General features: G+C 56.1%; 1 protein-coding gene across 1 annotated transcript in view; it reads left to right on the plus strand.

The window, feature by feature from the left end:
• The window catches only part of Rxra (retinoid X receptor alpha), a 101020-nt gene that overhangs the window by 63897 nt on the left and 9358 nt on the right, over positions 1 to 27765 (plus strand). The window contains exons 2-7 of the mRNA XM_045153365.1: positions 7861 to 8126; positions 12931 to 13081; positions 13517 to 13696; positions 20572 to 20741; positions 24120 to 24249; positions 27482 to 27614. Of these exons, the coding sequence (XP_045009300.1) occupies positions 7861 to 8126; positions 12931 to 13081; positions 13517 to 13696; positions 20572 to 20741; positions 24120 to 24249; positions 27482 to 27614 (1030 nt within the window). The remainder of the gene's footprint in view (positions 1 to 7860; positions 8127 to 12930; positions 13082 to 13516; positions 13697 to 20571; positions 20742 to 24119; positions 24250 to 27481; positions 27615 to 27765) is intronic.

The following is a 27765-nucleotide window of genomic DNA, read 5'->3' on the forward strand; positions in this document are numbered from 1 at the left end:
CCAGCCAGTCTCTGTAGGGCCTTCAGGGATGAAGCCCTGCTGGGTGCCCAGGACCGGTAGTCTTATGGCCACTTCCTGTCGGTGTCTGTGGTCAGATGGGGGTGAAGGAGATGTACATCTGGCTCGCAGTGCCTGTCCTCCCTGCTGTTCCGCCAGGGTCTGGTGGGTTGAGGGCTACTGTAGGCACAGAGCAGGGGTCTGCATTTCTGTCCCTGTGGGCTGAAGGGCTTTCTGGGCCTGGCCATGGGAGAGGACTAAGTTCCTCCTGTCCAGTGGAGGCCTATCTGTGGAGGCTCCCTGTGGTGGTCTATATGCTAGTGATTGGACTCTGCATTGGGTCTCTGGACCTTCAAGGGCTGGCTGGAGACCCGGGCTTCTCTTGACCACTCTAGAGTGTCCAGCACAGTGCCTGTGACCTCCTCATAAGTGGGCTAAGATTTGAGGCTACGGTCTTTGGTTAGGAAAAGGCCAGGGTCTTTCAGCATAGTCCAGTGGAGCCGTAAGCTGACACAAGGCCAGGAGGCAGTGCATAGACCAGGCTCTCAGCGAGAGGTGACTGCCCAGGAGTCCTTCCTTGGCAGTGACAAGCCGGCTGTATAGCAGGGCCACATTCTGGGTGGGTGTACCAGTCTCCGCTGCTGAATGCTTATTTTATAGAGGAGGGAGCTGAGGCTTAGCAAGGTTAAGGGGTCCCCTGTGACCCCAAAGATGGGCAGCAGTCTTTTCTCACTGCAACCAGCACCTGTTGGTCGAGGCCTGTCTGCCTCCCGTGCCAGTTCCGGAATTTCTCCCTGCCCATGGGGCTTGTGGCTTGCTTTCTGCTTCCCTTCTCTTTTGACCACTCTCGGCCTCCCCAAACCCTGGTGCTGTGGTCCCTGCCACATCTTCATCCTTCCCTGCGAGGGGCGCCACTTCTCCCTGCTAGGGCTTCAGGGGAAGCAGTACTTCCGGAAGGTGGGGGCTGGAGGTGGGTGGCCCAGGAAGCTTAGGGGCCAGAAGTCACCCGCTTCAGGGTTTCGGTTCCTGGCGGGGGGATCCCCCAGGCGGGGGGGGGGAGGGGAGGTGGTAATGTACTTAGAACACAGGGCAGCCTGCATGTTGGTTAAGTGTGTGGGCCTCTTTCTTGCCTTGATAATGTGCTGGGTGCCCTGTTCCGGCCCCAGGTACCCTTCCCCTGTGCTTTCCTTTGGACCTGTCTGTCCTTCCATCTGCTTGTCCCTTCTGTGTGTCCTACTGCCAGGTCCTGGATGGGCACTGGCCCCGTCTGCTTGTTTAGTCTGACGTGGCTTGCTCAGAGCCTGCTGCAGTTGGTTCTCTAAGTTTGACAGGGCTATGGAGCGCCTTGAGTTCTCTCCACCAAGAGCTGGGGATCCTTGGCTGCTGTGGAGGGATGGGGGGGGGTCACCCACCCCAGCTGCAGTGGGCTGGAATTTCCTGTACCCTGCCTGCCAAGAAGAGGCCGGAAGGGAGTTGGTGGGGGTTCCCTGGGTTTCCTGCTCCGGGGTCCTGCTGCTGGCTGGTGCTCTGGAGACGCCTGTGGCTCAGAAACTCTCATGTGGGGCTGGTGCGCCCTGCTGAGTGGTGCCTGGCTTCGGCTTGCACGCTCCCTCAGGAGGACGCCTGACACCATGGGGCCGTGGGACTGTTGCTGGGCATTCTCTATTTTGGCTTTATTGTGACGTTCATTCCTCTCATCACTTTCTGTGGTCTTGGGTGCTGGGCTGGGGACACTCCATCTCTGCTCCACACTGACTTGCTCTTTAGGCCCCTGACATTCATGTTGTGGAGTCAGTTTTTTATCAAGGGAGTGACTCACTTTGCTGCCTCTTCCACATAGCCTTCCATGTTCGGTACGCGGTCAGCTGCCTACGGCCTGCAGCCTTCAGAGTATCTCCTGTACCGGAATCGGACCGGCTTTCCACTCTGCTCTCCGTCCCTGATGCTCTGCATCCTCCCTCCCCAGTGCCGCAGGCCATCGTGGTTGACGACGGCCCTGCAGGGGCATCTTGGGATATGGGATGGCAGGCAGGACCTTGTGCCTGTGGGTTCAAGGTTGTGATTCGATTTTACCTCTCAGGCCCTTTCCTCTGAGGCGCCTCTACTACTGCTTTGAGAGGGAGTACAGCTAGGGTGACTAGATCCCTGAAAGTAAAAAAAAAAAGACGGGAAAGTTTGTGTTTGTCAGCAGTCAAAGACGATTTTACTTTATTTATTTACTTTTTTAAACAATCAGAACCTCTTCTTGTAGGGAGGTCTTTTATGGGATTTAAATATTGTGTGTGGTTGGTTAAGTTTATCCCTGGAACTTGGTGTCGGGGCTAGTCTTTCTTTTTTTCAGATAGTCTCTAGCCCTAACTAACCAGTTGGTTTTTTGGTTTACCTGTCTTGGAAGACAGTCTACTACCATAAGGCTATCTTTGTAACGGCAGGGCAGGCTTTTTGACCACTTGGGAACTTTTAGCTAACTAACATTTTAGTTAGTTTTTATATTGGCGGTGTCTGGGTTGGCTTGGCCCCGCCGGGCCTAGCCAGGCTGAGCCAAGGGGGACCTCCCCCCAGCCCTTTCTCTCCACATGGCCCTTTACCCGCTCCACCTCCCCACATGGCAGGAGCTCCTTGAACTGCCTTTTATCTCTTTTCCTTCCCTCCATGGCTTTTCCAGGCCCTCCACATGGGATCTCTAGCCATGTGGGTGCCTTTCCTTGGCTCTGTACGTCTCTCAATAAATACAATAATTTAATAATTATCCTTCTCGGTCTTTCTTATTGAAATTCTTAGCATAAAATTAGAAATGAACCTAGGGTTTGGGGTTCAAGGACTTTCTTGGACCCTGAGCACCCTGTTGTACCATGAGTGGTGAGCAGGCTGTGCGTCCTCTAGCCTCTAGATGTGCGGTGGAATGCCACAGCCCCAGGCACTGGCCCACCAACCCCGACCAAGTGGTGGAGGGATGTGAAGGGTCCCTAAGTAAGTGACACCCTGCCAGTCCAAAAAGTATGGTTTTGTCAAAATGTGTGGTGGCTGTAGCTTACCATGGGTGGGGCCAGCTGAGTGGGCAGGACAGGCAGAACATGCAGTCACGGTGGGATGGGGCGGGTGGACGAAAAGCTTTTCCCTGCAAGCAGAGGATTATCAAGAATTTCTTGCATAGTCTCTTCCTGATCAAAAAGCATCTCCTTCCAGAAGGATCCAGAACACACATCCAGTCCATTGTCACCCAGGCTCCGGGGAAGGTGTCTGCAGTGGACATTCTTTGTAAACAGGAAGACCTGGGGTGGGGGCCTGGGGACAGTGGGGGTGTGCCGAGGCAGGCTCTGCTGGAGTGGCACTCTGCTCAGACTGGAGCCCTAGGGGCTCAGCCTGCTTGAAGCAGAGTGCTTGGCCCTGCAGTGCCAGGTTGTGGTGGGTGGTGGGGATATGCCTAAGAAACCTTCACAGGGACAGCCACACTTCCAGGCTGTTTATATACCCTGCTTCCCCCTGCAGCCTATTCCTGTATTGCTACTGGCCTGATTTCTCACTCATCTAATTACCCCTGAGTGATTTCCCACTTAAGCCAGGTGTGGATGGTGCCTGAGGGATTAGAACCTTTGGAGTACAGCTGGTACATGGCATCCAAGCTGCCTGACTCCCTCCCTCCCTCCTTTCCTTCCTTCCTTCTCTCCTTCCGGCTGAAGCTTTCTCCTGCCACTCCCTCTTCCTGCTGGGGAGAGCAAGCCAGCCCGCAGGCAGGCCAGCAGTTCAGACTTGGCAATCCATGTGGGCCCAGCAGCAGCCCAAACCCCTGTTGCTGGTACCCCATGTGGCTGCTGAGGTCCAACCTGAAGTTTAAGGCTGAGCAGTCCCCTGGCCTGCCCTTGGGCAGAAGCATCCTCATGTGGTGGTCTTGCTTGGGTGTCTGAGGACAGCAACTAAGGAGAACTGAGCCCAGGGTGGTGTGACAGGCTGCCCCAGGTCCCTTGCCACTCCATGTCCAAGCCTGTTGTCCCGGTCCTCCCATGAGTGGAAGTGCAGAGAAGATGGAGGAATTGGTGGGACTTTTCTCCTGGTTGTGACCTCCATCTTGTTCTCAGAGGCTAAGAAGAAAGTTGAGCATTGCCAAGGCCTCAGGGCCTCTCGTGGTCTGTAGAATGGAAAGGTAAAGGCCAGTCTTAAGTTCCTATCCTTTCTGGCTCAGTCTCTTTTTCTTCCTCAATTTTTATTAACATTTTCCATGATTATAAAAAATATCCCATGGTAATACACTCCCCCCCACTTTCTCCTTTGAAATTCCATTCTCCATCATATCTCCTCCCCATCTCAATCAGTCTCTCTTTTATTTTGAAGCCATGATCTTTTTCTCCTTTTATGATGGTCTTGTGTAGGTAGCGTCAGGCACTGTGAAGTCATGGATATCCAGGCCATTTTGTGTCTGGAGCATGTTGTAAGGAGTCCTACCCTTCCTTTGGCTCTTACAGTCTTTCTGCCACCTTTTCTGCATTAGACCCTGAGCTTTGGAAGGTGTGATTGAGAGGTTACTCAGTATTCGAGTCACTTCTTTCTAGCACTATGATACCTTCTGAGCCATCCCAAGGTCACTGCCATCCTAAAAGAGAAGATTCTCGGGCTGGAGAGATGGCTTAGCGGTTAAACGCTTGCCTGTGAAGCCTAAGGACCCCGGTTCAAGGCTTGGTTCCCCAGGTCCCACGTTAGCCAGATGCACAAGGGGGCGCACGCGTCTGGAGTTCGTTTGCAGAGGCTGGAAGCCCTGGCGCGCCCATTCTCTCTCCCTCTATCTGTCTTTCTCTCTGTGTCTGTCGCTCTCAAATAAATAAATAAAAAATTTTAAAAAAATGAAAAGAGAAGATTCTCTACCAAAAGTGAGAGCAGCGTTAATATAAGGGTATGAATATTAAGAGAAGTGCTTACTGGGCAGTTTGAGAAGCATAGTATATATACATTTTTCCAGACGTCAGCTGATGTTACACCCCTAGGGCTCATGACTACCCCTGTTTTAAGCTTTCAATATTAGGGAAGTATTCTCTCTCATGGAGTGGGCCTCCAGTCCAATTGGAGGGCAGTTGGTTTCCACCATGACAGATGTGCCAATATTGCACCTGTTGGTTCATTTGGCCGCGCTGGCCAATTATAAGGCTTGCAGTGTCCATTGTTGAGTATCTTCACTGGTGGTATCCCTTTCTCCCTTTGAACTACATGTAGAATGGCTTCCAGCTTTCTGTCAGCTGGTTTACATGGAAGAGGTTATCAGCTCAGTTCCAGCAGGATTTCTCACTGACCTTGCAGCCCAAGTATGTGGAATCTTCAGCAATAGGGTCTTACCATCTATTCCTGGTGGGAAACCAAGGGCGTCGGCAATGGCCTATAATGTTTTGGGGGCATCTGGGACCTCCCTGGCCAACAACTCACTGGAGGTATCCCATCCCTGCTGGCTCAGTCTCTTGATTAGGCTACAGGAGGGGTCCAGCCTGATCAGGGAGGGCTCAGCCCTGGAGGGGTTCAGGTCCCACAGGAAAGCGCTATAGAGATGCGTGCTTATCTGTGCATCAGTGGGGAGGAAACAGGATTGAGAAGGAGAGAGCTAGCCAGGGCAGATGAGGATCAGGTGAGGAGGGATTGTGCTAGGGCCAGCGTGGTAGCCCTCCAGGTGTCTAGGCATTGCCGTGGAAATGATGGTGGTCACTTGCACTAGGGAAGATGCAGAGTCAGTTTCCCATTGCTGGGATAAACATCCAAACCAGACACAGTTTACAGGGGGAAGGGACCTATCCCAAGCTGACGGGTCCAGGGGAAGTTCCATCAGTCGTGGAAGAAACTGCTTCCATACATCCAAGCTGAGGGAAGCCAGCAGACACCCACAGCAGCAGCACAGAGCTGCAGCAAGTGGCCCCAGAGCTCAGACCTCTGCGCACCTTTGGACTGGAGTTCAGATCTGTCCCCCAGACACCTCTGGGCCGGACCCCAGGATCTGCCCTTGGTGATACCTCCTCCAGCCAGGCAGCTGGACTCAAGCTACAAGCTTAATAAACATCTGAGTCTATGGGGTACAAACATGCACATCGAACCACCATACAGACTATGGGGTGCTTGCCTTTGATTGTTTCTCACTATGTACCTCCTTGCTTCCTCAGTATCCTCATCTGTCACAGACAGGTGGCTTCTCTGACAGGGTCACAAGAATTCAGTGACATCAAGGGCACAAAGGCATTTCAGGCTATAGTGAGCCCTTGAATTTTGTATTTGTCCCTGTTTAGACACATTCCTTTCCTGGGACTCCTCCCTGCGATTATTTGGGGCTTACCTCCTCTTCCCCGGGTCTAGTGGCTCATAGAGCCACTCTGCAGCACCCATCTTGGCCAGTAGTAGGTGCCGATGCCCTCGGGTTCTGGAATGCCTTAGCTTGGCATTTTCTGGTTCAGTGAACTGGTTTATTTGCACTGTGGTGGATGACAGGCTTCCAGCAGCACAGATGAAGCTCATGTGCTATTCAAGTTGGTCTTTCTGGTTAGAGCCCTCGTGGCAGCCAGGCTGACCTCCCCAGAACAGACCTGGTCATAGCAGGCCTGGCAGACCTGGAGCTGTCACCTCCTTCCTGCACCCCTTCACATGAGTGTGAGGGGAAGTCAAGAGGAAGTGCCTAGGAGGCTCTGAGATAGAGATGGGTGAGGCTCCTTCCTGAGGGGCTGGGCCTGGTGGCAAGGACCCATGTGCCCCAGCTTTCTATGAACTGGCATTGACACAGCCACTAGGGTCATTTTGTGCCATGACAGCCACCCAGCGTCTTTGTAGAAAGGTTTATGAGAGCTGAGTGGAAGCATGGGTTTTGGTCAGAGTTGTGGGGAGGGTCCTAAGACTGGTGCTGTCTCCTCGGCATGGCAGGAATGAAGGTGGTGAAGTCTTCTTGGGGTACAGCAGAGTGAGTTAACCAGTGCCCCCATCTGGGTTGTGCCCTCTGTCAAAGTCATCCAAATGCTTGTGGTTCCCCTGACTTACCAGAGTCAACTGTGACCTTAGGGAGGAGGGTAAGAATGGCCAAGACCATTCTGCAGACTGGAAGGCTGAAGGTCAGTGAGGGAGTGAGTGGCTCAGATCACCCAGGCTTGTCGTGGGCCGGTGACTCCTGGCACAGCAGGTGTCCCTGGGTTCTGCTGCCTTGTGGAGGCTCACTGCCTTTTTTATAGCCTGTCAGGCCTGTGGGCAGCAGATCTGACACCTGGGAGCCTCCAGAGCCTCTGGGGTGGGGTGGGGGCAGCCTAATTAAGTGTTCGTTCAGAGCTTTGAAACCAATCATGAAAGCCTGGCATGTGGGAGGTCCCAGCCCCAACTCTGCTCTGCGGGCTGCTGGTCTTATGCCTGGCATGCATCCAGTCCCTTCACTAGGCCACCTGGAAGCTCTCCACCCACATGGGAAGTACCAGGTGTACCCCCTTGTCCTCTGGTACTCTCCTACCCAGAAATGGCAAATGGGGCCCAGGGCATAGAATCACAGGGACCTGAGGACCTAGAGTCTGGGTGCCCTGCTGTGGTACCAAAAAGGCTGGGCCATGTGGACCGAAGACGACCACACACTTCAGAGCCACCAGTGTGCAGTGCTGGCCCACACTGTGCACAAGCAGCTAGGAGAACTCTGGGCATGTACCTGGGTAACAGTGGCACCTGCTGGGACTCTAGGAGCCCAGCAGGGGAGACTGCCTATCCTAGCTTGGCCTCCAGTGATTTGAATTTGTCTCTGAGTGCAGATTCCCAAGGGCCATCTTCCAGGTCTCCCTATGGGCTTTCTGTGGTCTGAAGGGGTGGGAAGGGGTAGTTACAGGGTCTTGGATTCTGCTCTGACGTGCCCTCCTGCCAATTATTGTCTTGCAGACTTCTCCACCCAGGTGAACTCCTCGTCCCTCAACTCCCCGACAGGCCGAGGCTCCATGGCTGCCCCCTCGCTGCATCCTTCCCTGGGACCAGGCATCGGCTCCCCACTGGGCTCCCCAGGGCAGCTACACTCACCCATCAGCACCCTGAGCTCCCCCATCAATGGCATGGGCCCACCCTTTTCCGTCATCAGCTCCCCCATGGGCCCCCACTCCATGTCGGTACCCACCACACCCACCCTGGGCTTCGGCACTGGCAGCCCCCAGGTGAGTGCAGGGCTGGGATCTGGTGGGTCGGGGGCGGGCTTCACCTGTGGGCTGTCCCCACTGGGGACTGAATTGTCATCTTCACCTTTTCTCCGTGAGAGGGAGCTTGGTGGGCCTGTGCCCAGTTCTGCCTAGCCTGGGCTAGATGCTCTTGGTCCTGTTAGCTCAGCTTCCTTGCAGCTAGTCCTCGACCCAGCCTGGGCCCTGTCTTTATGACTGGTGCTCTGGGGCCCTTGCTTCCTCAGGCTCACGTCCACCTCCCAGGGAGCCCTGTGGCCACTTATGTGTCCCTCTGCCCCCAAGGCCAGTGGTTTCAGTCCCCCTGGGCCTTGAGAGGAGGCCCATTCTGGCTCAGTGCGGGGGTGTCAGTCTTGGACCCCGCAGAGACTCTTGGTGGCAGTCGGTGTTCGACGGCCCAGGGTCCCTGTGGCTCTATGGATACCAGTCATCTCAGGACTTGGCCACCTTACTGTGAGCTTGACAGGGCACAGGTCCTGCTATGGGCACCCTGGGTTCTTTGCCAGCTGCCCTTTCCTTCTTGAGGCCCTGTGTACTTGTCAGACCCCTGAGGAGCTTGACAGACAGTCCTCATGGATCTGCGGGGACCTCTGTCCTTGTGCACACCAACTCCTCCATCAGGAGAGCTGCTCTTCTGACTTCCTCCTCTCCTTCCTGAAATACACTTGGGACCCCCCCCCCTCCTACTCTGACTGAGTTTCTTGGTTTGGGTTCTGCCCTTTCTCCTATAATGGTTCTGTTGTGCTATTTCACAGTGGGCCACCTGGGTCCCCTCCCCAGTCACTTGGGGCTGACAGCACCCATGCTTTCCTTAGATACACAAGGCCTCACACCCATTGAGCCGCACTGCCTCCTAGGCAGCCTTCTTGTTCTTGGCTCAGGAGGACTTGGTTATACTGGGGTTTGAAACTCACCCACCTGTTTGGGGCTGGCCTGGGTCTCTCAAGGCCTAGACTAAGACAGTCTGGCCATTTTTTTAGGCCAACCCCATCAAAGCCTATTTGGTGTGTATGTGTGCATGTGCATGTGCAAGTGCATTTGCGTTTGCCTTTGTGTGTGCATACGTGTGTGTGTGCACGCAGGAGGTAGACCCTACTCATGAACATGTTACTTTCCTGTCCTTCTCACCTTACCTGGCCTTGTAGAAGCAGACAAAAGGCTGAGGTGCTGGCATGAGGTAGGCCTGACTACTTGTCAACCTCCATGGATCTGGACATGCTATTTTTAGCACAGCTGCTCCACACCTGCTCTTGTTGGCTGCTGATGTCACATACGTAGGGGGCAGATGAAGACCTGTCCTTCATGGTCCCCTGATGTTACTGCCCAGTACTCTGGCTCTCACAGCCCCATGAGGCTCCTTGATGGGTCTGGGTACAACCATATCAGATCACAGCCTCCTAGTATGCCCATGGTCCTATAGTTTGGCCATGCCAGGCTCCCTTGCATGCCTCTCAGGCCTGGGCCTGGGGAGTGGTGCTAACTACTAAGTAGGAAGTGCCTCTGAGTGTCCAAGTGTGGGGCTGAGGAGGCATTGAGGCCTCTGAATTCCAGATCCTCCTGGTATGACGGCCTGTGAGGCCTGTAGGGTCATGGTGTCTTTGTGAACAGTGTATATGGGAGGCCTAGGGTGCTTCACAGGGCCATGGTGAATGGATCTGGGGGAATATGCAGAGCCTAGGGCAGATGTAGGCCCAGAGCTGATCTGAATATCCCCTGGGTGGTGGGCTTCCCCTAGTACAGCTGGCTGGGCCACTGTGGGCCTGGGAAGTCAGGGCGTGGTGGGTGTGGAAGAGAGGAGCCGGAGAAATGGGCAGGACCCTGATGGGGTGCTGATGAGAGGGAACTGAAATAAGTGCCAAGACTGTGAAAGGGGAAACAGCATGGCCCCCACCCAGGGAGGCACTGGGCTCTGGTGAAGTGCTGGCCTGTCCTGGGTCTCTTGGGAGATGGGTTGGGAGCACAGCAGTCCCAGGTAGGTGGGGGCTGTGGGGCCATGAGGGGATGCTCTTCTGATCCATCAGTGCAGAGCTGGGAGGTCAGCAGTGTCTCTGTGCATTGCTGTGCTATGGCTGCCCCGCCAGGACTGGTGGAGGCCTGCAGAGTCACATAGAGGGGATGAGTGCTCCAGCCCAGCCTTGGCTCTGTCCTGATGTCAGGAGCCCGTCAAGCGCTAGGTTGTTTGAGCTTTCCAAGGCCTCTGGTCTAAGGCAAGGAGAACAGGACAGGGCAAGGTGGGGAGACCCACTGGTAACCATGTGGTTAGCATTGTCTGACTGAGGCGTGTGGCTCACTGCTCTGCCCTGTCCCATTTGGCCTGAAGGACTATGACCAATCTTCCTCATGGCTCTCTGGCCATACTAGTTTACCTAGGGCAGACACTGAGGACCATGACCCTGGACGTAGCAGCCAGAAAACAAATCAGGGGATCCCAATGTGGTTGGAACAGCTCTAGAAAGGAAGAGAGAGTGTGTGTGAGTGCAAGTTGTCTCTTAGCAGGGGCCTGCCCTGTGTCATAGCAGGCCGGACTCTCACAGCAAGAGAAGGTAGCAACCTGGGGGCAGCCTTCTGACTAGCTTCTAGCCTGAAGACCTACCCTCTGCTCCAAAGGATGGACATGGCATGCCATTGTCCCTGCCTGGGCCATGGCTATAACTTTCCCTGCCCTGAAGGGCCCACTTCTTTCCCCTGTGCAGACAGAACTTTGGTTCCCACATCTACCTTCAGGTGCTGACTGGGCCCTTGCCTGGGGAGCTGTATCCCAGCTAGAAGGGCCAGTGTCCACTGCTCTGTCTGTAGGCTGCCTGCGGTATGCTGGCTCTGCTCTGAGCCCTGCCCCTCCAGCCTTTGCCACCTTCACATCAGCCCTCAAGTAGGTCCTGTGAGATCCAGCTCAGACAGGGGACTTGGGTGCTTAGTAAACTCCCAAAGCCAGCTGAAGGTGGGGAGGTAGGATCCGGGCCAGGCATTGCCTTGGAGCCCTTGAATCTCTGAATGGTGCCCATGGCCTCTATGGCCTCAGGGCTGCCTTTGCTTCCCCTGACTCCTTTGCTGTGTGGCTTCTAGGTCACAGGCCCTGTTGCTGTGGCTTCTGGTGGGCAGTACTACAGATGAGCCCAAGGAGCCCACCCTGCCCTAACTGAGCACTCTCTGTCCACCCCCTTCAGCAGCACAGAGAGACCGTGTGCTTGGTGGTCACACCTGCTCTGGGACCCAGCTTTTAGGTGGACCTGGTGAGCCTCTTGTCCTTCAGGGTCTCATTCTTGGGAGGGGAGAGCCTCACAGTCTGGGCTTCCTTCAAAGTGACTGGCATGAAGGGTATGTGCTAGACCTGTGTTCAGTCCTAGCTAAGGTCCATTGTGTCTTCCTGCTGCCCACTACTCACACATAAGGCCTTCAGCAGTTGCCACAGAGATCACCCTCTTTTGCAGGGGGACCCTGGATATCCTGCACACACCCCCCACCACCTCAAGCATCCTAACACTTAACTGTGCTGTACCCGTGTTGTGTGTGGGCTTCTGGGCCTCCCTGAAGCCCACCTGAGGCCAGCCCTGGCCCACTGGGACTGGAAAATCCCATTGGGTTGGGTGCCCAGCCCTGTGAAAGGAAGCTTCAAGTGTCTGTGCTTGCTTTGGGCACAGAGCTCTTCCTGTCCCGTGAGAAAGGGGGATGGTGAGGAAGGAGGTGAGGTTCCCCTTGCAGGGGTGGCTAGTCTACATGAGGGCAGTGCAGCTACAGTCAGCTTTCTGCCTTTGTCAGGGGTTTGCAGAACTGGGGGGGGGGGCTGCCCAGCTGGGGCCCAGCACCCCAGCAGACAGGCAGGCGGCTGGGAAGCGCCACAGGGCCCTATGCTGACTGCAGAGCTGGGCTGGAGGCTGCGGAACCAAAACTGCTGTGTCATTGAGACGCTGCAGCTGTTGCCAGGGCGACCGGGTGAGTTTCCCACGCCTGCCCTGGTGGCTGAGCGGGCGGGGCAAGGCAAAGGGATGTGCAGAGGCCAAGGTGTCCCTTCCACTCTATGCCTGGGGTATCCATCTGCTTCCCTCCTTATCGTGACCCAGAGACTGCTGCCTTGCAGTGTGGTGGGGGCGTGTGTGGCTCTGGAGGAACCCAGCTCTCCCCCTTACCTGTGTCTGGGCTTCCTGCCTTCATCTGGGGTTTGGGGTCCCAGAGCACCTGTCCCCTGGTGTGTTCAGAGATGGGTGGGTGCCTCCTAGGTGGGTGGGTGGCAGGTGTGTGAGGGCCTCCTATATGGTGCTGGAGCCAGAGCTGGACAGGGGAGACTGGCTATGTGAGGTCTTTGGCACACCAGCTCTTCTTCTGTAATGGTCTGGAATTGGCTGGGAGGGGCTCCTGAGATCTACTATGCACATACCATGTGGGCATAGAGTTGCTGGTCAGTAGGACTGGATCCTGTTTCCTCCCCTCCTGTCTATATGCCTACCGCCCCCCCAGACAGGGTCTCTTGTAGCACAAACTGCCTTGAAACTTGATATGTAGCTGACTCTGGCCTTGAACTCCCTGTTCTCCTACCTCCACCTCTCAAATGCTTTGATTACAGGTATGTACCACCACTCCTGGCTGGACCTGGACTCTATTCTCTTGAGGACAGTGGTCCCACTGTCCCTTAGCTGTGTGGCCCTGGGGTGTGGCCCTGGGGAAGGTACTCTGTAAAGTGGGGTGTGGCCTTGCCTTCCTCGTAGGGCTGTGTGGAAGATGTTGGGGACTAGGCATATGTTAGTGCCTGTCCCCAGCCTGTCTTCGCTGACCCACTCCCCTTATCCTGCAGCTCAACTCACCCATGAACCCCGTCAGCAGCAGTGAGGATATCAAGCCCCCGCTGGGCCTCAATGGCGTCCTCAAGGTTCCTGCCCACCCCTCAGGAAACATGGCGTCCTTCACCAAGCATATCTGTGCTATCTGTGGGGATCGCTCCTCAGGTAGGACTGCCTCGGGGGCGGGAGTGTGGCCCCTGGGAAGAGTACAGAGGGAGGGTTAATGGGGACTGGCCTCCTCTTTGGTCTGGGCTGAACCTGGGTGAAGGGGGCCTCTGCCTTACACCACCAACGCCTAACCGCCTGAGGGGCAAAGAATGGTGTCTCTCCCCTGCCAGAACACAGCAGCTCAGACACAGAGACCAGGACTCTTGCTCGGAGCACTAGCCCCAATTGGCAGTGACCCCATAAGCCCAGTAGGTAGAACATGGAAGGTAAACCTGCCCGATGATGATGGCAGACAGGGCTGAGCAAGGGCCTGCCTGAGTGTAGGCAGCGCTTCTGGAGACCTGGAGGTACAGCGCCTGCCCATAGCGTGGCACACAGGTGACGGTCCCGCCAGGATGGCGGTAGGTCACCTGCCCTCTGCTCCCTCTGCAGGCAAACATTACGGCGTGTACAGCTGCGAGGGCTGCAAGGGCTTCTTCAAGAGGACGGTGCGCAAAGACCTGACCTACACCTGCCGCGACAACAAAGACTGCCTGATTGACAAGCGGCAGCGGAACCGCTGCCAGTACTGCCGCTACCAGAAGTGCCTGGCCATGGGCATGAAGCGGGAAGGTAGGCTTCTCTTAAGCGCCTCACGACCAGCACGCTCCGGGGAGACCTAGGACTTCCTGCGTCCCCTTCCCCAGGATCCTTTGCGTGGAGGGGCTGATTCACAGAGTCCAGGCCTTGACCGTGCAACTCACTAGGCTCGGGTCATGCCTGGAAGGTTCCTTTGCAGCCCTCAGGTGGTGGCGTGCTCCCTGTCCAGCGCTGTTCCACAGTGGAGCCCGCTGGCCTGTGGTGTCACACGAGCCTGCCTGGCCAAAGTCCCCTCTAAAGTCAGTGCTAGCTTCTCCTTCGCTGAGCTCCTGCAGCATGCCAGGCCTTGGGATCATAGAAGAGACAAAAGGCTGGGTCTGGCCCAGGAACAGGAACTGAGCACACAGCCTTGTGCAAGGGCATGGAGGGGCAGAGCTGGGTCAGTACATGGCTGCAGTCAGTGGATGCCAACCATGAGCTAGAAACGTAGCAAGGGGAACCAGATGGAGGTGAGAAAGAGGAAAGGGGGCCCTGTAGAGAGAGATAATCATGTGGTCATCTGGCTGGCTGGCTATCCAGTGAGGGCACTGTCAGGGAAGTCAGTGGTGAGGAGGCCTGGTTAGGTTGGAGTACTAGAGAGAGGTCTCCAGGAACCATGAAGGTATCCTTTTAGTCTTTTTGGGTATAAGGGCTACCTTGAGTTCTCTTTCCTCCCAAGACCACCTCCAGTTCCAGCCCTGGCCTGGGTCCAACTACCAACTCACAGGCACTCAAAATGGTAGGATTTTCAGCCTAGTTCATTGACAAGATGTGTTGGGGACTGGCTTTCTTCTTTTGAGGTCCCAGAAGTGGTCCTGTTGTCCAGCCAGACCCTTGGGTTGCCCAGCTGGCGGCCCCTGCATGGGGAGCAGTCCCCGGGTTAGATGTGCGTGTGTGTCTGGTGGTGCCTGGGCGAGCTTCCTCCATCACCCGGACTCCAGGTCTTGTGATGCTTTACGTGCTGCCTTGAGTGCAGTCTGCCCCTCTGCCCCTAGCACCACAGGGCTGCTGGGTCCCTCCAGCTTCCTCTGCCATGGCCTCACATGTGTCCTGATTCTTTCCCATCAGCCCCGGAGCTGCCCATTTACCCTCTTGAGGACCAGCCTTTGTGAGGCCTACAGTGCTGTGGTTACCACTCATTTCACGGCTTGTCATTCCTGGTTTTTGGCTTTGTTTCTAGGTTCATTCTGGGCCTCTGTTTATGAGAAACAAAGAAATGTTGATGGGTCCTGTCCTCTTGGGAGATTTCTTCGAGGCTGAGAGGGCAATGTAGTGCGGGAGGCGCTGGCAGCCTGGTCTCACTTCTGGTAGGGGTGGAGGCCTGTGGACCCCGAATTGTATGCTGGGAACTGGTGGTATGTGAATGTGAATGATGCCCGCTAGGCTTTCGTAACTGGGCACACGTTTTATAGAACCCATGGAGTTCTTCAGGACTGGCCTTGCACTAGGAAGAGAGGGAGGTTAGGAAGGAGGACGTCAAGGCTCACGGAGTCTAGGTCTTGACAGGGTTGTCCCACTCAGCTCCATCCTTGGTTCCGGCTCCCATTTCTTTCTGCAGCGAGAGGGCACTCTGTGCCAGAGGAGGGGTGAGCTGTCCTGTCCTTGCACCAAGGGCCCTCAGCTGGGGAGGCCCTCAGTGTAGCTCTTAAAAGATAAGAGCTTGAGTGGGGCATCCCTGGGGTGGGCAGTGCCTGGCCAGAAGGTGGAGGTGGGCTTTGCAGGCCTCTCAGGAGTTCGCTCCCACTTATGGCTCACTGCTGCTGGTACCTGGCACTGAGCCAGGCGGTGAGTATGAACCCCTGTCCCTGAAAGTGGCCATCAGATAAGCGTGCCGGCTCCCAGCTGCAGGCAGGGAAGCTCAGGTGGTGACTGTTGTCACGGACTCAGCCAGGTCTGGAGAGTGTGGCACTGCACAGCGGGCTATCCAGGCCAGTGCCTGGGGATGGAGCAGCATCTGAGAAAGCTGAGGCTGTCAGCAGGTCGGGCATGTGGTAAGGACCACAGTTCTGACCGTAGAGAGCAACCTTCCAGCCCACATGGCTGACCCCTCCTTCTGAGGCCCCTGCAGTCTCTCTCGGGTGCCCGGTGTTCTCAGGCTCCAAGTGCCTAGACCCCCAGAGCCTACCTCCCAGTGGAGTGGCACGTTCTCAAGGCTGGAGGCACCAGTCTGGCCCCTGCCCTGATACTCACAGGGACTGGGTCTTGTTAACACTTGCTGTGGGGGTATACTGCACCCCTTGTCTAGTCCCCATATGTGCTCTGCACACACCCCAACAGTGCCTAATGCTGCCCAACCTTCACAGATGGGGATATGGGGGCCCTAGGGAGGACCTGGAGAGGGCTTAGGGTTGGCACAGGACAGGGCTAGGCTGTCCAGTGGCCTGTGACTTGAGCGTCATGACTGTCAACTGATGTTCTGTGTCTTCAGGCCACTCTGGCCTTGTGTGGCTCTGGTTTAACTTGATCCTCTCAAGAGACACCTCTCCTTAATTCCAGCTGGATTTACAGGCCATGAGTATGTGTAAAAGCCCTGCAAAGCACCCTTGTTCCTAGCCACAATAGCCACAGAACTCGGCTCCACAGCTCATGCCAGCATCTTGTGTTAGCTGGGGACCCTCATGCCTAGTGGTCCTGCTGCCCACTGCCTGGCTTTGTTGGTGGGGAAGAAGGGAGCTCTTCTTTGGTATCCCTAAACTTTCAGCATTTCCCAAAAGCTGAGGTCTCTAGTCCACAGCCTCACTCTTAGGATGACCAGCCCTAGAGCAGTCTGGGTGGCTGGGAGGAGCCCAGCCATATGCCCACCTCTGTCTATACTTGGGTGCTGTGTACTGCCCACCAACGACGTCTGTATCAGCTCTAAAGCAGACTCCTTCCCTCTGCTCTCAGACTGACTCCCCAGAGTGTTCTGGAAGTACTGGGAGGGTCTATTGGCAGTTTGAGTCTGGTGGCTTGGCAGCTCTTTGGAGAAGCCATGGAGCCAGGTTGCCAACCCAGGGCTCTTGGCCCAGAGCATGCAGACTGTGTGCTGTTGGCTCCAGGGCTAGCTCAGCCTGTGAGGTACGTGGCCCTCGGTGGGCCTCACACGTTCCCTCGCTGGACTTGAAGGCACATAGCCTGGAAACTGAGGCTTTGCGCAGGCACTGTTAGGGAAGGAAGGGCTGGCTGACCACAGAAGGGCTATGTCTCTGTAGCCTGTCCTGAGGAGGGTGTGCTGGCTCTGGTTATGGAGGATGCAGCAGACTGATAGCATCTGTGTGGGCAACAGCAGGGGCCTGCACAAGCAGGCAGCCACAGGGACTTGTTCAGCAGCATTCCCCAGGTGGGGGTGGGCAGTGCCCTGGTGGGGCCCTGGCTCCTTTCCAGGCTGAGCCCAGGCCTGTTGGCTGGGGCAGGTGATGGTGGGGCTGGGGGGCCTGCAGTTGTACTGGTGTGGCAGACTGGAGGGGCCACCTGCTGCACACCTCGCTTTCAGCTCCCTCCCCCAAGGCCTCTTTCCATTTCCTTCCTGCCCCTCTTTGCTTCCTGTGCCCTATCCCTTGGCTCAGGAGCACTGCGTACGGAAATGGCAGTATCTTCTGTGTGTGCACGGGCGCAGATGTGAGCCTACCATTTCTGTGGGCAAAGGTCCCGGCTCCTCTCGCTCTCTGGCGTTGTGATTTCTCCCTCTCTGTACCATGGCTGGTGGTGTTAGGGTTGGAGCGTGGTGGTCATAGCAGGCTTTTGTGCTATGTGTTTGTGTGCATGTATGTGCCTGTGTATCTGTACTGTTCTTGTGTTCAGAGCTTGTTCTAGACCGGACCCCGTGAGGTTAGGGTGGCCACTGTCTTAGCTAGAAGGACCACAGTTTGCTATGGGGCTTCTGGGAGAAAGTTCCCTTCCCTGGGCCTCCATTGCCTAGGCCTTCAGAAGGGGCGTTGGGCCAGAGTGTGTTGGTAGACTCCAGTCCTGCCTATCGCAGAGGCCCAACTCTGGGCTTCCGAGGGACAAAGGTAAGCAACAATCACTGGAGGAGTCCCAAACAAAGAAGGCCCAAGGCCTGGGCTGCCCATGTATCCGACACCCCCTCTTGAACAGATCCAAAGCAGCCTGCTATGACTGTGTCTCTGATGTTGGGGACCCAGGACCCAGGGGTGCTGGGGGAAGGGCAGCCTGGCAGAGCTTAGCCTGCATCTGGCTGGACCAAGTCTGGAGGCAGGCTCAGCCTCCTCTGGCCTCTGCCGCAGCCACCTCCCCCGCAGCCTCTTGCACTTGGAAGGATAACGAGGCCCTGTATTTACAGACGCCTCCCGCCTGAGGCTTCCCGGCGCCAGTGGAGCATAAGTCAAACATGACTGCATCTAAAAGGTGATTGAGCTGGCAAAACATAAATCCCCCACTCCCATTGCCCCCTCCGCCATCTATAAATAAAACGATAATATTTATAACGATGCCGCCCTGAGCTGCTGAGGCCCTTCACAGCTTCAAAGTGCTTCACAAAACATTTGCTAATTAATTCTCAGCCACCCCCGCGTCGGAGGCAGGTGCGAGGCCCCTCACTCGCCTGCGCCAGGCACCCACAGGGATCACAGGCCAGGCTCCTCATGCCCAGACTGTCGAGTCTTCCTCTGGGAGTAGGACTCGGCTGGCAGAGTGGAGCTTCCTAAAGGCAGGCTCCTTGTTGGCATATTATGGATGAACAAGCCAACGTACAGAGAGGTTAAGGGAGTTGCCCAGGGTTACACAGCTCAATAGCAGGCTCTAGGGGCCTAGGACTGCTTAAAGCAGTGGAGCCTGCTGCTTTAAGCTATGACAGTATACTCGCTAAGCCTCAGTTTCCTCACTTAAGAAAGTGAGGAGAAGCCGGGCGCGGTGGCGCGTGCCTTTAATCCCAGCACTTGGGAGGCAGAGGTAGGAGGATCACCATGAGTTCGAGGCCACTCTGAGACTACATAGAGAATTCCAGGTCAGCCTGAAAAAAAGAAAAAGAAAAAAAGAAAAAGAAAATGAGGTGGCCTGGCCTGAGGTTTAGAAGTTCTGACCAGAGGCCCTAAGGGACGCAGCCGTCCTGATTCTGGCCACATTGACCTATTCAGGAGCCTTCTACTGGTGGTGGTGTTTGACATGGGTGGCCTCATCTTCAGGTAGAGTGACCTAGTCCCAAATGGGCTACTAATAAGGCCCTGAGGAAGCCCAGCTGGAAAGGGCTGGAGCCTGGCGGTCTTCTGCAGCTCTGCGGGCTGGACACCATCTGCCGCAGCCCCCTACTCCAAACCAGCCCCCACCTGCTGTCAGACATTCCACAAGAGCCAGTCTTGCAAAACACTGGCCAAGGTCTTTGCCTGGCTGCTTGGCCCAGTTTGTGCTTTCTGGAGACATTGGGCCACCCTCCTGTTTTTGGGTATCATGTGTGAAGAAAGTCCCTCATTCAGTCAGGCCACTGGGTCTTGGGAGCCCAGCATGGGGCAGCCATGTGTCTGCACAGGAAAGGCATAGGGCTATCCTTGAGGAGCCAAGGCCCAGGGCACATACATCTATTTGACTGTTGGCTGAAGGGTGTTAGTGGGCCAGCAAGAAGCAGTTGTCTAGACAGGGTGTTAAGAGGTGGCCAGACAGGCTGCTACAGCACTACGGGAAGGAAGAGAACCATGAAAGGCTGAGCATCAGAGCAGGAGCCTTGAAGGTGTGAGGGGAAGTGAGCTGAGAGGGGCCATGATCCTGGGAGGAAGTAGCCTCTGGCTGGGCACCACAGTGTAAGCAGCCCTCTCACCCATCACGTCCCTGCTGCTGTCCTTTATGTTTACTTTTGCCAAGCTGGAAGCTAGGGCTAGAGGACCTAAGTAAGATAACTGCCCGTCCAGCAGGGGGAGAGGTGGGTCTGGGTGTGGAGGGAGGAGGCTGCTCCACTGATGGCTGTTGCCTGTAGGAGCCCGAGGTTGCTGGGTCCTGCTCTGCTACCACAGGGAACACAAGGCAGGCACTGGACTCGCTCTGCCTGAAGTCCTGAGACTGTGGTACCAGGAACCCCTCTGGGTCACCCTCTGGAGCTTTTAGAAAGACATTGTCTTAGGTCATCAGACTTGGGAGAAGGGGGTAGTCCAGATTAACCCCTAGGCCTGCTGTGGGATCCCCTGATGGAAGAAGGGGCTGGGTTCTGTTGGCATCTGGGGTTTGCAGGAGTGATCTGAGGTTGGTGGAGGGGAAGGAGGCACAGCCTGTTTAAGGCTGCTGGGCTCCCACCCAAGGCCCATCACTGGGCCTCCCCTCTAGGGCTGACCACAGGTTGGCAGCTGTTGGAGTCTGCCCCTGGCTGCCTGGATCTCACTGTACTTTGTCTTGCCATGCTGCCTCTGGCCCTCAGGCCCAGCTACTCATGGGGTGGATTGGCAGCTATCTCGGTGCCGCTGTCTGGCACACAGCCATTGTGGAGGAGGTTGGGCAGTCTCGGGGGCTTGTCCCTCCCATTTGGCAGAGCCCAGTGTCAGGGGGTGCAATGGATGCGTTTTTCACACTTGCCGAGGAGTCTTGGGGCATGCTGCTCCTTGCACCGTCTTATCACCAGGGTGCCCCCCAGTGCTTGTCAGGAGCACGCTGTGCTTTGGCTCTGGGCTTTTACACAAGCGATTTCCTTTGCCTGAACTGCTAACCCGGGTTTGCTTCCTCTTTTAGCCTCATTACTACTTCTTTCAGGTAGCCTTCCTGGGTTTCTTCTAGTCCGTGGGCCAGGCATAGGAAGGTGTGTGTGTGGCCCCTCAGCCAGTCCTGGAGGAGGGGACACCAGTGTCGGAGATGCACTGATTTGGAACTGGTCCTGCCTGGACCGACCTTACCATGATGGGCTATTTTGGGAGCTGAAGGCCTAGCTGGCCTAGGTGACTGCTTCCTTCTTTCAGCTGTGCAGGAGGAGCGGCAGCGGGGCAAGGACCGGAATGAGAACGAGGTGGAGTCTACCAGCAGCGCCAATGAGGACATGCCTGTGGAGAAGATTCTAGAAGCCGAGCTGGCTGTCGAGCCCAAGACTGAGACCTATGTGGAGGCAAACATGGGCCTGAACCCCAGCTCAGTGAGTCTCATACTTTGCAAGGGTAGACAACCTTGCCTACCTCAATTTCTTCTTTGTTCCTCACTTACTCTCCTTGAGACTGCTGTGGCCCCTTATCTCCCTTGGTGTGGCCTTTGCCCAGCTGGGTTGACCATACTGTACCTCCTGGACCTGGCATGGTGGCCCTCCTTGGCCCATCCAGTTCCTCAGTGGGTCAAGGCCATCATCACTGTGGGGCCTTGGCCTGTATTCACTGTAAGGCTTGGATTCTGGGTGCTGAGCTGATCCCCAGAGAAGATGTGAGGGGCTGAGCTCTGGGTAAGAAGGTTGGTGGCAGCCACTGGGTTCCAAGGATGGCTCTGCTAGCAGCGTGTGGCCTGCTGCAGAGATCTGCCTGAGCCTCCCTGAAGGTGGAGGGGCCAGCAAGGAAGAGCCTGTGACTAGCGGCCCTGTCATCACTGTTACAGTGGAAAGTGGTTTGTGGGCCTCCAACTGGTCACTTTCACACTGGTCACCTCTAGCAGTGGCCTTGGCATACTCCCTGCCTGTACTGTCTACTGTCTCTTGTTGCCACGGTTTCCAGGTAAGACCAGAGGGCTGTAGTCCCTTCTACTGACTATCTTCCTGGGCTACCCCTGACTGCCCCCAGGGTCTTGGTTTCAGGCCTTTTGGGCCTCCATGCTTGCTCCTGGATCTCACTTGATGTTGCTCCCTGTCTCCCTCAATGTCTTCTATGACGTGGGTCTACTCCTCCTGTGCCAGGTACAGCACCATGGAGACTCCCGAGGTCCTCTTCCCAGGGCACAGGACCTGCACTGCTTTGGGGACTGTTGGCCCTGGTAGGCTTGCCCTAGTGAGGAGGAAGCAGCTTAGGGGTCTCAGGCCCATAGTCCAGTTGTGTCTGTCCCATGTGTGCAGTCAGCATGGCGTCTGCACTTAATCTCGATCGCCGTGTGTGTTCAGGGCTGGGACCAGATCCTTGTGACCAGCCGCTGGAGACCTGGTCCAGGCAGACCTCAGAGTTGTACCGACTTCTCTGCATTGGCTCATGCTGGTCTCCCTTTGTCACCAGGACCACTCGCTGGCTGTTGCCCCTTTTTGCCTATAGGAGCTTTGCTTCCTTGAGAGGTCCCCACCTGAGCCCTCCGTAGTGTCCCTACCTGGCCCTCGTGCTGGAACATGAGCGCAGGGCAGTGGCTTAGTGAGCTGTTCCAGGAGGCAGTGGGGTGGCGTCTGAGCTGTAGGTAGCAGCCTTGCCCTTGCCCTGGGTGCTCTGGCGTGTTCCAGTCCAATCTGAATGGAGGTCCTCTCTCACGTGCTTGTGAGGCCCTATGGCTGGGTCACTGGCCATGCTATCTTGTCCTCACTGTGATGGGACAGCCAGCACTCCACTCTCACAAGCTCTGTCCATGTCCCCCTGGAGCCATCCTGCAGGGAGGGGCCCTTCCTACAGGGACCATCGCGAGCCCGCCACGTGAGCCTCTGCAGAGTTTCCTGCTGTAGTCTAACCCTCTAAGCCCTTCTTACCAGGCCTGGATGAAGGATGGGATGGGCAGAGGGAGGCCGCCACCAACAGCTCCCAGGAGGCTGTCTAGGAAGTGAAGGGTGGCCAGAATTTTCTTTGTTAGTCAAGTAAGGACATTATTGGGGATGTCCTCTGCTATCACTCTTCCTGTCTTTCCACGAGGGTTCAGGGCTTCAGAGTCATGTGCAGAACAGGGCTGTTAGACACCTGGTGGAGGCTCAGTGCCCTTCTGGCCTGACCTTGAACTGACCGTCCCATGCATGGGGCTGGTGCTCCGTCCCTCAGATGCAATGTGGAGTGACCAGGCAGTTCCCAGCCTCCCAGATGGGCGTCCCTGCCTGGGTGGTCCTGTGGCCACACCCCCTTGGTAGGAACTGGCAGCTCTTTAAATGTCTGTTGTGGAATCAGCTTAGATGAGTGCAGCCACACAGCAGGGTGGAGCTATGTCCTCCAGCTCCTCTCTCCCAGTCCTCCTCCAGGCTTAGCTTTCTGGGCTCCTAGCCTTCACACCTTTGTCTCCTGACAGCTGACCCATGTGCCCTCCTACAGAGGCCCAGTCAGCACCGGAGTGGCTTTCTGTCCACAATGACACTGTGGCAGTGCCCATGTAAGGCTGGTGAGAGTGAGGCTCCTGAGCAGAGCTGAGCACCGAGGCTTGTTTGCTGTTGCTCCCTAAGTCCCCGTGGCTGCCGTGGGCTCTACACCCACTGCAGAACCCCCATGTGCTTGAGAGGTACCGAGCAGAGGGCCAGGCGCTGGTCGGTGCTGGGACTCTGCAGGCCTGAGGGATGTCACCCTCTCGTGACTAGGTCCCTGGGATCCCATGTGGGCATCACCCTTCCCCTTGTAGCTCAGGTTCCTCTCACACCCAGCCCAGCCAGCCCCATGCCTGGAGTGGGTTTTGTCACCACCTTGAACCTGAGTCCTTTGTAGGCCCTTCCTGACATGCTGGGTGTTTAGACTGCATGCACTGCCAAGCAGATGGTGCCTGTCAGCTAAATCCCTTCAAAGGAAGGCAGTTTTCTCCCACTCCAGTGCCTGGTCTCCGAGGTTCTGAAACCCTTGCATCCTTTTCTTGGGTCTGGGTCCCCCTGGAACCAAAAGGTGGTGACCCCAGACCATATCCCAGGCACTGAGAGGGGTACCCCAACCCCTCCTCCATGAGAAAGACTAAGTAGCCCCCTCCTGAGCAGGACTTTCTTGAAGGCTCTGATGCCACCTTGCCTTCCCCAGGGGTTTGAGTCAAGTACAGGGCTGCCCCAAGCTTCTACCTGCATACCTGTGACCTCACCTGCCCATCATGTGACTTCCCCTCATTCCCTGACACCTGTTTCTCAGGGCTGGAGGGGCCTCCATGGATATGGTGGGCTGTACCACCTTTCCTTGCTGCTCTAACAAATGGTCACAACTTAGTGGCTTTGGCTCATCTTCAGCTCTCGAGCTCAGAGACCTGCACTCTCTTGGCAGGCTTCAGTCAGGGCAGTGGCAGGGGCGGTTCCTCTGGGGAGGAACCTCCCGCTTTTCCTGAACCTGGATGCCTCCATATGCTCTGACTTGGGTCCCCCTCCAGCTTCATGCCAGTGATGGCCCCCTCTGATCTCTGCTTCTCCTGAGGCTCCTGTCTCTCATAAGGAGCTCTAGGATAACACTTGGCCTGCCCCAGTACTCGAGGGTCCGTCCCCATCACCAGGACTTCAGTGTGATCCCACGTGCCAAGCCCCCTTCCTATGCCGGGCCACAGGCTCCAGGGGCTGATATTCTGCCCTGCCTCTGACATGAGTATCATGTATGAGGCAGGATGTGGGCGGGGCTGTTCTGTGTGTGCTGGTGACACGAACCCTGAACCTGATCGCAGTGCCTTTTCCTCACTGCAGCCAAACGACCCTGTCACCAACATCTGCCAAGCGGCAGATAAGCAGCTCTTCACGCTCGTGGAGTGGGCCAAGAGGATCCCACACTTCTCTGAGTTGCCCCTGGATGACCAGGTCATCTTGCTGCGGGCTGGTGAGTAGCCAGGCCAGGCAGAGCCGGGCCAGGAGGCAGACAGGGTGGGCATCCCTCCTGCTATCTGCTGTCCCCTCTCTCCTCTTCATCCTAAGAAGGTTTGCAGTAAAGAATGTCAGAGGACTGTCTGGGCACTGCCCACCAGTGTTGTGTATCCCCTGTCCCTTATCCCCCTTGAAGTCCACTGACCCCTTTCTAGGCAGGGGTTTTCTTGACGCAGATAACTAGAACACAAAAGGTACTTGTCTCACACCCAGTTATGCCCCATGGGGAGAGTCAGGCAGTTGGTATGTTGTTGGGGGCTTGGAACCAGGCCTCATTTGTAAATGGGTCCCTAGACCTGCTAACTGTTGGCTGATTTCTGCTCAGTGACAGGCATGCTGGGTATAGGATCTTAGGTCCCTGTTCACAGCCCTCCTGCTGTGGTGGTACTGGTAAATGCCCTGTGTCCTGCCATGGGCCTTGGGGGCCACACTGTGTGGGGCCTGAGCATCCTGGCCTCTTGGGCTTCTGCTCTACGTGGATAGCTGCCAGCCTCAGCACAGTCAGCTGGCTCAGGCCATTCCCAGTGAAAAGTGGAGAAAACCAGCCAGAGGTGGCGCCCTGTGCAGCACAGAATGCTCTGGGAAATGTTTGACCAGGGTGAGGCTCTTACCTCCTTACTCCCCCTTTTTGGTGGGCTTGGGATTTCTAAATGAACCAGGATGGCACCCCATCTTTGGGTCCTGTCATGCTTGCCTCTACCTGGTAGGCTTCTGTCCTGTTGGCCTGATTTGTGGGCATATATTTCTCTCAGAACCTAAGGAGCATTCTGCCTACTTAATTTACAGCTCCTGCCCCTCCGCCCAGAACTCTGAACTCTGCTGCCTTCAAGGCTGGTCTGATCCTGGAGGTCTTTGGTAGACAGAGCCAGGGGAAAAGCCTTCACGCATGGTGAAGCAGGGGACAGAGGAGGGGCCTCCCAGGACATTGAGTAATGTGGTCGTTTGTTTCTGTCAGAACCTGGGATCCTCATGACTGCTGGCTGGCTAGGGGATCTGCCAGTGGGGTGGAGCTCCAGGTGGGCTGGACACCTGTGGCTCTTTGCTCCTGTGGGGGTGGATCTTATGTCTAGATCCTGGATTCTGCTCAGGATCTATGTCTATCGTCATGGGAGCCACTGGCTCCCCATGTTTCAGGCTGGGCTCTCCTGCGACCTGGGGGTGTGTCCACATGGGTTTTCTGAGCTGCTGGGTGGTGTGCTGCAGCCACGGCTCCATAGTAGGCAGAGGGTCTTAGCCTGGCTGGTGTGGGTGCAGATTTCATTTCTTGGGGCCAGATTCCTTTCTCATTATCCAAGCAACATTCCAAAAATAAAGAGTTAAATAGCCCTGGCTTTGGTCTTGGAAGATGGTTCAGAGGGTAAAGAGCTGGACTTGAAAGCATGAGGATCCCTAGTGCCCATGTGAAAGGCCAGGAGTGGTAGTGCAGTCCTGCGATCCCAGTGCTGAGGCAGAGGCAGAGGCAGGGGCTTGCTGGCTAGCTAGTCTAGCCTAGTTGGCACGGGAGACCAGGCCAGTAAGAGAGCCGTCTCATAGGAGGTGGACGGTGTCTCTGAGCATGACACCTAAGGTTGCCCTCCAGCCCACGCGTGCACATAAACGTACACACGTGTGCATACTTAGACGCAGAATTGGAAAAACAGCTTTGGCTCATTCCTGGAGCACTCTGGCCCAGATGGGTAAGTGGAGGCAGCGTGTGGGCTCTGGTGTCCCCGCCTCCCCCCTCCCGTCATCCAGCGTGTTGAGTTCTGAGGCCTTACCCGCTGCTGTCGTGTGTCTCCTGAGGGTCTTGCCGCACAAGAACTTCCACTGCTTGGATGGTCTGGCCCGGGTTTGAGTGAGAGAGACAGCATACGTTGCCGCTCTGGTCTGGCTCCTCTTGTCCTGTGCCCCACCCTGGGTGGAGAATCCAAGCCAGGCCCAGGCCGTGGCACCCTGGGCCAGCCCCTCCCTCCACAGGCCTTCAACAGCTGTGACTTTGCCGTGCATATATGTTTCCCAAGCTTAGTCACCTGTGGAACCCACCTTTATTTCCCTTTACAGAGGTCACTTGACTGGGATGGGGAATTGTAGCCAGGTGGAAAGACTAGACTAGCCCCTGTGTGGCAGGGCCTCTCTGGATGAAAACTGGCACACCTATACACTCTCTGTGTCTCTTAAGTAAATAAATACAAGTTTAAAAAACCCAACAACAACAACAACAACAACAAAAAAAAAAACCAAACCCAACAATCCAGGGGCTGGAGAGGTGGCTTAGCAGTTAAAGAGCTGGCCTGCAAAGCCAAAGGACCCAGGTTTGATTTCCCAGGACCCACGGAAGCCAGATGAACAAGGTGGTGCGTGTGTCTAGAGTTCGTTCACAGTGGCAGGAGGCCCTGATGCACCTATTCTCTCCCTGTCTCTCTCTCTCTCTCTCTCTCTCTCTGTCTCTCATTCTCTCTGCCTCTTTCTCCTTCACAAATAAATAAAAATACATTTTAAAGAAAGAACAAAAAGCAATCCAGTACCTCCATGTAGAACTGCAGTCAGGGTGATGTGTGGTAGTCAGTGTGGTATAGGAGCTGTGGGGCCTGGAGTCTCTGGCCACCTCCACTTGTCAGGGTGGCTGGTGCTGAGAATGGCCATGTGCATGGTGCTCAGGGGCCACTGGGCTGTGTGCATAGGCTCCCCACACCTCATGTTTCTCCCCCAGGTCCTTCTTAGTCCTTGGATGCCAGCGCTGACTGGTCTGTACTAGAACGTGATATGTGACATTCACCCTGTGGCTTTTCTTCTTAGTACCCAGTTCTTGTGGCATTCCACATGGCACACCTTGGTCTCCAAGACCTTTCTTGGGACGAGGCTGGTAGCGGTCATCCCAGAGGGTGTGCCTGGTCCCTTCTCTGAGGCACGAGCACTTCACAGGCAGAGGGAAACTTCCCAGAGCCCCTGAGCTCGTCACAGGGAGTGCTCAGTCCTAGACTTCTCAGAGCCTTCACAGTGCCAGTGCCCGCAGTCAGAGCAAGGGGCACAGTCCACACTTACGTGCTCAGGAGCCTCTTTCCTGGGGAACTCCTCATGGGGTTAGGGCTCGTGACTTGGCTTTGGAAAGGGTCTGGTACATGCTGCTTTTGGACAGCCCAACTCGGGGACAGGGCGGGGATGGGGCCGTAGACAGCCGGCAGCCCAGTGATCGTGTGTCTTCTCCCCAGGCTGGAATGAGCTGCTCATCGCCTCCTTCTCCCACCGGTCCATAGCCGTGAAGGATGGGATCCTCCTTGCCACTGGCCTCCACGTTCACCGGAACAGCGCTCACAGCGCGGGGGTGGGCGCCATCTTCGACAGGTGGGCGGGGTGGGGTGGGTGCCGTCTTCAGCAGGTGGGGTGTAGCCCCTCCTGTCCTTCGGTGTGTCTGTGCAAAGGAAGAACGGGCCGTTCCCGGCACAGTCCAGCATCAGGGCAGTCGATTGCATGGTTGGCGCTTGGGTTGGTTCAG

The sequence above is a fragment of the Jaculus jaculus genome, chromosome 1, assembly GCF_020740685.1.
Source record: "Jaculus jaculus isolate mJacJac1 chromosome 1, mJacJac1.mat.Y.cur, whole genome shotgun sequence".
Lineage (NCBI taxonomy): Eukaryota > Metazoa > Chordata > Mammalia > Rodentia > Dipodidae > Jaculus > Jaculus jaculus.